This window comes from Symphodus melops, assembly GCF_947650265.1.
Source record: "Symphodus melops genome assembly, chromosome: 1".
NCBI classification, from domain to species: Eukaryota; Metazoa; Chordata; class Actinopteri; order Labriformes; family Labridae; genus Symphodus; species Symphodus melops.
This window is the reverse complement of record NC_136691.1, coordinates 44,135,586-44,147,679: the sequence shown is the minus strand read 5'-3', so window position 1 is coordinate 44,147,679 and position 12,094 is coordinate 44,135,586. Positions and strand designations below refer to the sequence as shown.

The 12,094-nt window shown below is 36.5% G+C and overlaps 1 protein-coding gene across 2 annotated transcripts in view; it reads left to right on the top strand.

Moving 5' to 3' along the window:
- adamts3 (ADAM metallopeptidase with thrombospondin type 1 motif, 3) overlaps window positions 1-11,628 on the top strand; it is a 134,509-nt gene extending 122,881 nt beyond the window's left edge. For both annotated transcript variants that reach the window (XM_079351085.1, XM_079351084.1), the window contains exons 20-22: window positions 5,107-5,314; window positions 9,158-9,275; window positions 11,144-11,628. In XM_079351085.1, coding sequence (XP_079207211.1) covers window positions 5,107-5,314; window positions 9,158-9,275; window positions 11,144-11,622 — 805 coding nt within the window. In that variant the 3' untranslated portion in view covers window positions 11,623-11,628. The remainder of the gene's footprint in view (window positions 1-5,106; window positions 5,315-9,157; window positions 9,276-11,143) is intronic.
- The last annotated feature ends 466 nt before the right edge of the window (window positions 11,629-12,094 follow it).

Below are 12,094 nucleotides of genomic sequence, written 5' to 3'. Positions count from 1 at the left end.
GGTTTACAGATTCAGTCCTCAATCACTTGGCTTGCAGACATAATGGAAGGCTGTTCATCAAACAGGGAGATTGATTCAGAGAAGATTCAAAAAACGAGGTTTCTGCCTCACGTTTAACTGGAGTCGTTATTAGAATTCTAAAAGAGGTGGGCTGATTTATATAGATTTTTTTTGGTCAGTTTATGATGGCACGAAAGCAATAATTGCAATTGATTAATCTATCAAGCAAACGTGTCAAGCAGAACTCTTACTTTAAGAGCTAAGATAAATGTAATGTTTTTCTCTGTCTCCAGACCAGAATCAGCTTTCTCAATGGACTGATACCAAAATATACAAAGTTAACCCAAGAGTTAAAATATATAACTGCTATGCACAAGCCTAGAGATGTTACACATTTTAATAAAAGCACAATGGTGAGTGCAAAGGTGATGAAATAAATATGATCATATAATGGTATCTATATGAGAGATGGAACATCTGCAGAATGTAAACTGAGCATGGATTTAAATGATAGTAAATAATCAGGGACAGTGGGTGATTTTGCCCTCAGCTTACTGGAAATGAATTCGTTTTTACACTCTGTGAGTTAATTGTTCATAAAAGACTGCCGGAAAGAAACCACTGTTCCAGTGTTGGGTTGTTTTGGAGCTACAGTATATCAGTAGAGGGAGAAGTTGGGTCAGTTTGTGCCTGGTTGTGAGGGGTGCCAAAAATAAATCTTAAAAAAATAATAATAATATTGTCCTGGAAGGAGGGCAAGACTGTCCAATTATTCTCTCTGTAGACTTCTATATGTTTATTTAATTATTAGTGCCTGATGTTTTGGGTAGGTGAGGAAAATACACATTTTTGTTACATCATTGTAGGCTTTGTGGAATTGTGAAAACATTGTTGTGAAGTCTATTACAAATTTCAACAGTTAAAAAAGTGGCTTACTGGGGCACCGGTAGTGGTTAGTGCATGCACCCCATGTAAGGAGGCTCAATGTTTGAATCCAAACTGTGGCTCCTATCTTGCATGTGGTTCCCCACTCTCTCTGACCCTGATTTCTTGTGCTATCCACTGTTTCGTCTCTACAACAAAAGTACTTAAAGCCCAAACGTGAATCTAAACAACAATAATAAAGCAGTTAGTAAAGATGGAAGTGCAACCCCCTAGTTCCTGCTCTGTCATGGGCATGACATGACCCCAAGTTTTCTCCTGCGGGCATAGCTTATTGTGTCTGATGATATATGAATGTGATCAGTACTGATGGGTGGTTTGACACTAGTTTGTGTGTCTGAATGGATGAATTCTACGTCAATTATAAAAGCGTCTTTTAGAGTCAAACGACTGCACAAGCAGTCCGTTGAGTGCAGTACACTTAGCCTACCATTTTATCCCAAATGACAAAAATATTAATGGAAAAGGTACATTTTGGAATTGCTATTTAAACTAAGTCTACAGCCATGTTAGCATCAGTGTGTGGATTTACTCAAGCACAGTTGTTCTTTGGAATAAATGCTAGCATGGTTTATACATAGTATCATAAGGTTGAATGAGGATAAAGAATATGATGGGATTATTATTAGTATGCAGGCATTTGGTCACAATCCAAAGTGTCAGATATATCAAACTGATGATCAGTTGATCAGTTATTTCAACTAATAAAATGTTTCATTTAAAGGCACATTTTTTTTGCATCATCATGAGCTTGCCATTTTCTTCTCCATAACAAATAATGATGTCACCAACAATTTATTACGAATGCTACCAAATTATCTTCCGATAATTAGCGATGACTTAAATCATCTTTCTGCTAAGAGTATTAAAGCCTGTTTTTGGCAGCAATTGTGCATGATTAACCCAAACACAAATATGTGAGCAATTGGGATCAAGTATGTCATAGTTCCTTTCTTTTCTGAGTCAATGTGTTCTCCTATAATTGGCAATGATAAAGCATGTATCTTGTCTCTGTCTGTTGATTACTAAGAGCTTAATGTTTAAATTTGGGGAAAACAATCCCATTAAGCTGAAAGTTGCTGTGTAAACATGTTCTTTCCAAACAAACTGAGTGATGCTTTTTTTTAATCTTTCATTTTCTTTAACCACACGTTCTTTTTACTAGTGGAATATATGTACCTTTACTCTGCTGTGGAATTGAGATGTTTTATATGACTTTGTATAGCGCCTGAATATTGAACTTTTACTTTACTTTTGAATAGCTGCAGTTACAAGTTTACCTTAATGATTAAAGTATCACATGTGAACTGTAAAAAACACACAATTATCTTTAAACTAAACTAAACTAGTAAGCTGCCCTTTTACTACTGGGCTAATTTTTACTTTATTGCTTTTTAAGTTCAACCAAAGATGATAACTAATCTTGACTGTTAGTGCCAACATAATGTACTTTTTGTCACAATCGGTGGTGGAAGAACAGGGAGGGAGGACCCAAGTGCAGAAAAAACTAAATTATTTATTTAAAAAAAAAGGCAAAACAAAATATAAAAAAATAAACATAAAATAAAAAATGAAATATCGGCCCCATGTTTTATCACCATGAAATGACATGCATGTAGCTTATGCATGACATGAAACTAACTTATATTTGCCTCATATTTAATGATTTTTTAATTTTTTTTTAAATGATCTTACTATCATTTGAACTATGTAAGTAAAACCCAGCGCTGGGCACACATTCCTTAATCTGTGGTAGTTCTTTGAATCAATTAAACGATGGTGTTGATTCATCAAAAAACATCATATAATGTGTATATTTTCAATACAGACGTGTAATTTTGAGTTTTCAAAGTCTTCATAGAATCTAGAAAACTGGAATTTATTGACATAGCAAACAGCTGATGTACTTAGGTGTATGTTGTTTATAACACTGGTTAACGATAGCATAACTTCAGTTATTTACAAATTGAATTATTAATGAATTATGGACTGATTAACTACGATTGAAGTTAACATCTTTGTTAAAGTTAAAGGATGACACAGTTGTTTACTTTTTCAAATGATCCAATTATATTGTAGCTTTTTGTTTTGCTTTTGTGATTTTATCTTCTTTGATTTTAAATTGTTTTTTTTGAAGTGATTTTTAACGTTCTCTTTTGTGAAGATGTGTTTCTTTCTTCCTTTGTTTTGGTGCTTTTGATGTCCTGCATGTAGCACTCACTTTGTTGCTGAAATGTGCTTTTTAAATAAATGTGCCCTTTTTTTTCTTTGCTTAAAAATCTATTGATTTTACTCAAACCTAATTACAAATTAAATAATTATTATTGTTAAATATCCAACTTAAATCAACAGAGGTGGTTTGTGGTTTCCAATCACTCTTAGGGAAGCTGGCCTGCCATTTCAGATGCAGAGGTTTTGGCAGAAAGACTAACTGCATGAGTCAGTCATTAATATATTTACCAAAAGAAACAAACAGGAAGTGATTTGTATGACAAAACAAAGAGAAGAGGATACCATGGAGGAAAACTGTGTTTCAGTCCACTCAGTTAAAAAAAAAAAGAAGAAGGCAGCATGGGAGATATTTATGTTCAAGGATGAAACATCCTCTCTTGTACATCGTGTTGCAGGCAGTATGGAAGTGGAAAATGTCACTTGAATGACTTTAGGGCCCACAGGACTGGCTATTTCCAATGCATCTGACATTTATACAACTTTCAAGCGTTTCCCCCTCCAGTGATTGGAATAAATTGTCACTAAAATGACAAACATGTTGGTTATGGTGAAGAATGAAAGACTTACGATGTCACTAGGCTGCATGCGTATGGAGCTTCTCACGCTGGCTGATCTCAAGTCCTGAGTTGCTTCTTGCAATGTTCAGTTCTGTTCCATTGTCTTCTGTCCTGTCATGTTCTGGATGGAATCTGAAAATGTATTCGTTTATCCACCTTATTTTAGAGGCCTTGAGTTTGCTATTTTTGTCTCTAACATGCATTTTTTCTGGAGGCTGTAGAGCGTTTCTGAAAATGTGGTGCTGAAAATTTTTATTAAGTATTCGTAAATAGTTAAAGGTTATGATAATTAGACCGTAAAACAATATTTTATTTTATGAAATGAGAGTTTGGTTGTAACAGTTTTAAGATGGTTCACAATTAAAGAAAATAACTCCTGTAATTCACGTTTAAAGAGTCCAGCCCTGACGTTAAGATGAATTCACAATATTATTGCCGTTATATGTTCATGTCTAATAATGGGACAAGGTATAGTGTGATGTTTGTTCCCCAGAAATAAGTTGTATTGAATATTAAAAGAAATGCTAAATAGATGTTGTATATTCTATTTATTCTTAACATTCTAATTTCCTATTTGTTTCGATCTTCTGTTGAAAAACGTTTTTTCTGTTGGGCTGCCTAAGCAGTATTGGGACCTGGAACAAACTGTATTAACAGTTTAATGTTAAAGCAAATGAGAGGACATTTTTCAAAGTCTCCAAAATAAAGGATCAGAGAAAACATTAAATAGTGGATTACCAACACATATCCAGTAATACATTTAATAGACAGTTATTTTTTATGTTTCTTTTTATTATCATACTAAATCCTATAATCATATCATGAACCTTTGAGAGGCCTAAAGCCTAGTAGACCACTGAACTAAATCCCTCCTCTGTATGATAAGTAGCTCCATCTTATTCAGCCATAAACAGCAAAGTGCTACTTACGTACACATTGATGCAGCCGCATAGAAACCTAATCATGTACTAAACGAAAATATAATCAGCCACGGGACATTTTACTATGGTCAATTCAGTTTTTATCTTTATATAACATAAAGGTATATGTGGCCTCAAGGGGCATTTAGCACTTCAGTCCCTCTTTCTTGTAATTTGGATAATTGTCTTTAGCTGACTTCCTAACTATAACATTAAGAGAAAATTGTTTCTTTGAAGCAGTTTCTTATGGCATCCTATCCTATACTTTAAACTCAACACAATTTTAGAGAATCATGAATGTAAGATATTTACTTGTGATGCAGGTTTTTTTCTCATTCTTGCATTGCTAATGTAACTTTTTCCATCAAAGTTCTTTTCAAATCTATTTCCCTCATGATATAGAAAACCATATTTCCTGTAGATCCTCAGTAATCTCCTCTTGTTAATTTGTCCAGATGGATCTCAGAGGAATGGGAGCATTGTACCAAAACCTGCGGCAGCCTGGGCTTCCAGATCCGGACTGTCCGCTGTGTGCAGTTCCTCCATGACTACACCAATCGCTCCATCCACAGCAAGTACTGCAGCGGAGAGAAACCAGAGAGCCGGAGACCCTGTAACAGAGTGTCATGTCCTGCACAGTGGAGGACCGGAGCCTGGTCTGAGGTGAAGTACCTTGATGTATTGACATTTTTTTTTTTTGCTTCTGTGTCTCAGGGTGTCTGATTGATTTTATTGTTCATGTCATGTAGCTTATGAATCGTACATAAAACATGAAGCATCTGATATTGGATTCACAGCAGAGTCATTTCTCATCTGAAAACAAAAAAAATGTTTTGACCGCACTTCCATTTGTGAATATACTGTAGCTCATCATACACACCTCTTAAGAGTCAAGCAATTTTTATAGAAAAATAACAGCACTTTAAAGTCCTTTTATATTTTTAAGGTTGATATTTAAAGCCTATGACAAATCTAAATCATGTAAAAATAGTAGTACTTTAGGGTTTTTGCTGAATAATTGCATTTAGTCATACATTTTAATAAACTTTAATAAGTCTTATAATCACAGTTAATGTTACACATGTTAGTAAACAGTAGCTTTAATGAATAGAATGAAGCTGTTTTACATATTGTCTCACAGAGAGTAAACAAATTCCAGACTCTCTGTCTGACATTTTCATTCAGTCTCAGTGAAGTACGCAGGAGATACGAAAACAATCTAAAAATAACCAGCTGGGGTCATAACAAGTGGAAGCTACACCAAAGATGAATGATGCATTTACTGACCACCCCTAGTGTGATGTTGTTTACACAGTTCAAAGTGAACACTTGACTTGAACAGACATTTGTTCACGTCAGAGTTGTCGATGGGAGGACATTTCAGACGCTGTTGAACAAAAATTGGTAATCCTTGGTAATATTCAAATGTTTGAATATTTAATTTTGTGTGTAAAAAAAAAAATCCTGCAAGTGTTGCTGATGTTCTCCATTGACTGTTGTGCAGGCTTCAAAATCTGTAGTATTTCTGCCATCAACAGCATCATTTTAGTTTCTGGCATTGAAGAGCTATCTTTTCTTGTCACTACCTTACCTTGAATTAAAATCTATGTATAAGCTGGTAACACGGCGGCAGTGTCGAGGCTGTGGTCCTCACGCGGGCAGCCTGGTCTCATGTCCAGCCTGTGGCTCCTCCCTGTGTCTCTCCCCACTCTCTCTCCCTGGTTTCCGCCTCTGTCCACTTTCCTCCCTCTATAATAAAGGCTAAATGCCAAAATAAAACCTTAAAAAAAATCTATGTCTGAAACTATGCTACAAGCAGCAAAACTGCATCTCTGAATATAAGTATAGTGAATGTAATGGACGAGCACATTTTACAGTGTTTTGCTGACACTGATATTCAGCTCAATTTGTTTGAGTCAGTGTTTACTGCCAAAGGGATGCACAGAGGTAGAGGCTGAGATTGAGGGAGGACTTTGTTGCTTAAACTGACAATATGTCAACACTGTTTGGATACTCTGCAAAAAATTAGGTTTAATAGAGTCTGATGTTTTTGTGTCCATCGCTGAGGTACTGTTTTGGTTCTTGATGTTTTGTTTTAATCATATGCTGTTTTAAGTGTGCAGTATTTATATAGAAAAAAATTAAAGTTTGACGAGTTGTAATTATTTGCAGGAACAGAACAGCAGTTTTTCCCTGATACTTTATCTACCAGAAGGCAAGGTGGAAAATAAAAAAGAAGGTAGATGCAGCGTTGGCTTGCCAAGGCATTAAGCTAGGTCATTCAGTTTTAGTTGCTGCCCTTATCATCTTTCTCAAAGTATGTCATCAGCATACTGGAAAAAATGAATGTTTACGTCCCAAAAAAATAATTCTCAGATCCTAAAAGGTGTTTGAATAGTTGGATCACAGATTTGTGTTCCCTGTTTGAACTATTGGTTGCACTGCATTACCACACCCACAAACTGAGCTCACGAAGGGAGGTCTTTACTTAAGTTAGTTTGGCTAATTTTCATGTAGCTTGTATGAGGATCAAACTACTCAGAAGGCTGTGGCTGACTCACTTAAAACTTGGCTCAACGCATCATTTAGTAAAGCTAAAACACTTACGAGGGGATTTGGTTTCTCTCCAAAAACCAATGCTACCAAAGCACAGTCTTGATTTGTATTTTTAAGCTGCTGGATGGAGGAATAAAAACATATTGTATCTCATGTAAAAAAAAAAAAAAAAAAGTAAATGAATTGCCGAGTGTTTTAGTCATTCATTTTATAATAAAATATCCTGAAAAGTCCAAAGGCCTGATTTTAGCAATTTAGTACAAAAAAGAGACTCACACAGTAAAGGTAAAACATACATATTTCATGCAGACCTAGAAAAACTGTAGTTACTCAAACTCATACACATGCCCTACTACATGTCTTTTAAAGGTTTATTTGGAGAAGTCCATATACAACAAACAGTTAAAATGTGAGTGCAAAGTACACAATTAGATGAGTTTAAAAAAAAGCCTGATCATCTTGAGTCCTCAGGCAAAGTGCATGGCACAGAGCAAATTGAGCATATCAGTACATGACCTGAAGGAGAGAGTTGATGTGTAGGGTGGAATTATTTCTGTCACATACATATTCAAGAGCCTGACTGTGAAATTGAGGACTTTAAAGTAGCTCCCGTTTGTAAAGGTGAGTCAGTGAAGAGATCCAAGGACAGACGGGAGGCTTCCTTTGACATTGAGGTCTTGCTGCAGTAATTTGGAATGATTTTGAAAATGTGCATAAGTGAGAGGAAAGTGTGTTAGTCAGTACACTATGAGATACAACATATTTAGCATCAGCAGCAGAGTTTTGAAAGGTTTTAAAGTTGACGGGGGAAAAGGAGGGTGTTGCCTGTGGCTCAATGAGCAAAGTTTGCTTAAATATTGCCTGTTTAATACATGGATTTGAGTGAGGGGGATTTAAAAAAGAAGCCCAATACTTTCAACGAGAAGGCCTGTTTCATCACAATGAGCTGAAAAATGTTGGTGATTTAGTCTCGCATGGCTTTAAGACAGTCAGTAAGCCCAGATAAAGTCAGTAGAAGGCCTCACTTGGTTAGTAAGCACTTTTTTGTTGGTGCTTGTATTTCCACAGCTGGGGCAGGAGCAGGCAGCTTCATGCAAATATACTGTCTTTTGGAGACAAGAATTAACTTAAGGGGCCAGAAGCCCCTAAAGCAGCATGTGACTGGAGTATTAAATCTGTTGCAATGATTTGTTACAGCAGCAGAAAATATCAAGTGAATAACAAAGGCAGAGCCCAAGACACTCATGAATAATCAAAGCAACAAGGTCTTGTCAGTGAGATACACAACATAAAAGGGAGAAACAGACACAGATTCACCTGCTCGTCTTGCCTAATCAAAGTTGGTTTCATATAACATCCCACCCTAGAATGTTTTCTCAATTATGTAGGCTCACCGTGACGGGCAAAGCCCTAAGGTTTGAGATGTAACCAGAGTAATGCTATGCATAATAGCCCACTTAATCATTTGACATTTTAATACAGACATGCAGATCTTTGAGTTCAACAGCACATCTGAGGTTAAGAAGCACTCACACATGCATATACCAGTGGCTCAACCAAATTATATAAGAATTTAAATTGACACCTCTTATCTATTTTGTTCTTTTCTAAAGACCAGACAAACAACTTAATAAAATGAACCATGCAGACACTGGTAACCTTCTGCATAGTAAATATGTCACACACTAAAAGCAGCCAACAGCAAAGTAAGCTCCCTGTTATCCAGCAGCCAAAATGCATTTAAATAGACTTTGATGGACCCCGTGTGCTCTAAAGTAAAATCCAGTTTTAAAAAGGGCATAGAGCAAAGTGTCCTGTATTATGTGGTTCAAGTTCAAGTCAGGTTGTTATTTTACACTGCATGCTGCTTGTGTCATCTGCCCCCACTCTTCTCATCAAAACGGCTATTTTGTTATTTTGTATTGAGTGGTGGTTTGTGCTTCTCTACAGTGCTCTGTGACCTGTGGAGAAGGGATGGAAAGGCGACTGGTCACTTGCCGCATTGGAGATCAATGTAATGGAGACAAACCTGAAACTGTGAGACCTTGCAGACCAGGAACCTGCCACGGTAAGCATGTCTTTGTCAAACTGACGGGATAGAGATTTTTAAGGAACACAGTAGATTTTATTCCACGCCTCATCATTTTAGCTCCTTTTGCATTCCTTTAAGATAAAAGTCAGTCATCATGAAGGATATCAGTTGTTTCAACAGCTCCTCTAAAATGAACCATGAAATTTGTTTGTTGTCATATTTTTTCATACTCTGTTCTTATTGGTTTCACCAATAGGCATATATTGAGTTATATTAAATGTCCATATGGCAAAAATATCAAATAGCAGACAGTAAAAACTAGCTTGGAGCGTACAATTTAGCTCCTCAAATGTCAAGTCTGCCTCCATGTTGTGTTATTATTTTGTGGTGTCTTTCATGCACAGATTTGCTTAAAAAAATCCTTGTATTCTCAACTCAAACGATACTTCACTATCACACAGAAATAAATGGTTCTTAACAAAAGGAGGTCACTATAAGTGCAACGTTGATATTTGCAGACAAGAAAAGAGGATGAACTAAGATGCAAACTCAGATAGCACACCTTTCTCCTTTCTGTAGGAGAGCACTTTAAAGGACATAAATACTATCTAGTATTGATCTACAATATCTGTGGTATATTACTGAAAAGTTTGTGAAATGCTTTTAAATCAATAAAATATATTATCAAATGTACACAGGAATGATTTTTGCCATATTTACAAACACTTTGGGGGGGTTTAGTTACTTATTCTATTCAGCACCTTTAAACAATTAGTCAAAAAAAATGTGGTAAACCTTTAAATTAAGGTAACAACATTCACTGTTAAATAGTGGCTTAATATGTTCCTGTGGACTTTCAAATTTTTGCACAATAGATGTACCGAAACATGCACAAGACACCTGGAAAACATATAAAGAGCATATAAAACCAGAAAAAAATATTATATGGCACATTTAATTTTAGTGTTTTCAAAAATGTAATTCAATCCAGTTGTGTTTTACCATTTAAGATAACAGGATTTTAAAACAGGAGACGCAAGCATTGATTTTTACAGAGCAAACACAGTAAGATGGGAAAGTAAGGTTTACCTGTAAATTAGTCAAAATAATTTGGAATTGAAACTTGGGAATCCATGAATGAGTTAAAATGTGGACTTACTGCTTTTTAATACTTGTTTTTTAAATTTAAATTTATGTAAGTGTGGCTTTGACTGTCAATCAGACCTTAGGTGAGAGTGTATGCAGTGAATGTGCATTCACGTCTTCCCATATGTGTGTTTCTAATCACATTTAATGTATTTTGATATCAAACAGATTTGTCAGGGAACTTAATGCTTTTTTTCTGCTTTGATCAGTTTATTGCTTATCTAAGCAGTAAAGCGTTAAATGAGTTTATTAAATTAAGCCCTGATTTAGGCTTAATTCCATTGGGCTGATATTTCATATGGGTGTTGCTTTCAGTCTTTAAACTCTTCAAATGATCTCGCTTGAGAACTTTTCCTTTTGCTGCACAGCAAAGAATGCTATGGATTTCTTTGTAAGGCTTCTGATCTCGGGTTAAACTTTTTTTTATATTGTGCAACGGTGAGAAAATAAATCATCAAGAAGGTTTGGAGTCTTTAAGAGTACCTGAAACATCTACTTGCACTTATCTATAAAAAAAAAAAAATTGGATTTGTAGTAGAGCAATAATTATTCTGTTGAGTGTGCTGTGGCCGACACACACTACAGTATTTTGTGGCACAAGTGCTAAGCGATCAGTTTTTTGGGTTTTTTTATTTATTAAAATCCTCTGTTCTCTGTAATGCATTCAGCACCACTCAGCCTGTCTCATGTTTATCCAAGACCACCTCTCACCGCTTTCAGCAGGATAAGTAAAATCTGTATTTCTCCTCGACTTTCAGATGAGCCATGCAATGGAGACAAGTCCATCTTCTGCCAAATGGAGGTCCTAGCTCGATACTGTTCTATTCCAGGCTACAGCAAACTGTGCTGTGACTCCTGCAGCAGGCGCAGTGGAGCACTGTCTTTATTCTCAGAGGCGGCTGAGATGGAGGAGCACCTCCGCTTCGGTTCAGCCTCTCAGCTGCTGGAGACATTAACAGCCTCAGTAGCAGCCAACTCAACTCACAGTGGCAAACAAAGTTCCAGCAAAGGATCAGCAGGCAACACTGGCAAACACGTTACTACCCCTGCCCCGCTTAAGAAAACCTCATCAAGGATCACCATGGCACCGAGGCGGGTTCCACGACACACAGGTCTCTCTGGCAGGAAGCTGCCTGCTATGGCACCATCCCCCCTGGCAGATCCAACTGTGAGTCAAAGGTTGAGCAACTTGACAGATAGTCGGCAGCCGACAGCTTATTCTGAAGTGGAAAGATGAAAGTGACAGCTTTCCCCTTCAGGACTCTTACTGTACAGTAGATAGTCCAACTTCTTCCTGAGTCTCCTCGTGCCAAAAACAAACAAAAAAAAACCCAACAAAAAACAAAGACAGAAAGTGCTGGTTCACTTTGTTTTAAAAATGATCATTTTGACCCTGATACTGACTTTAAATGTGTTTTAGATGTCTTACAGAAAGCTCCCAGATTATCAGGACATAAACAGCCATGTGTCTTTTCTGGAGATAAATAAATGTGTAGTACTTACATGGTACTGGGAGCACATGGTCCGTGCAAAAAAAAGAAAAAAAAAAAGCTAAATTAAACAAAGTTGCACAAGTTAATACTGAATAGGGAGACAGGTTAATGAGGAATTAACAAGGTGGTCTAAATTGGTAGAGCCACCCAGTGTTAAAGATGCTCTGATGCTATTTTCTGTGTCAGTGGAGGTGACAGGTGCAGCTTTTCGTTTGT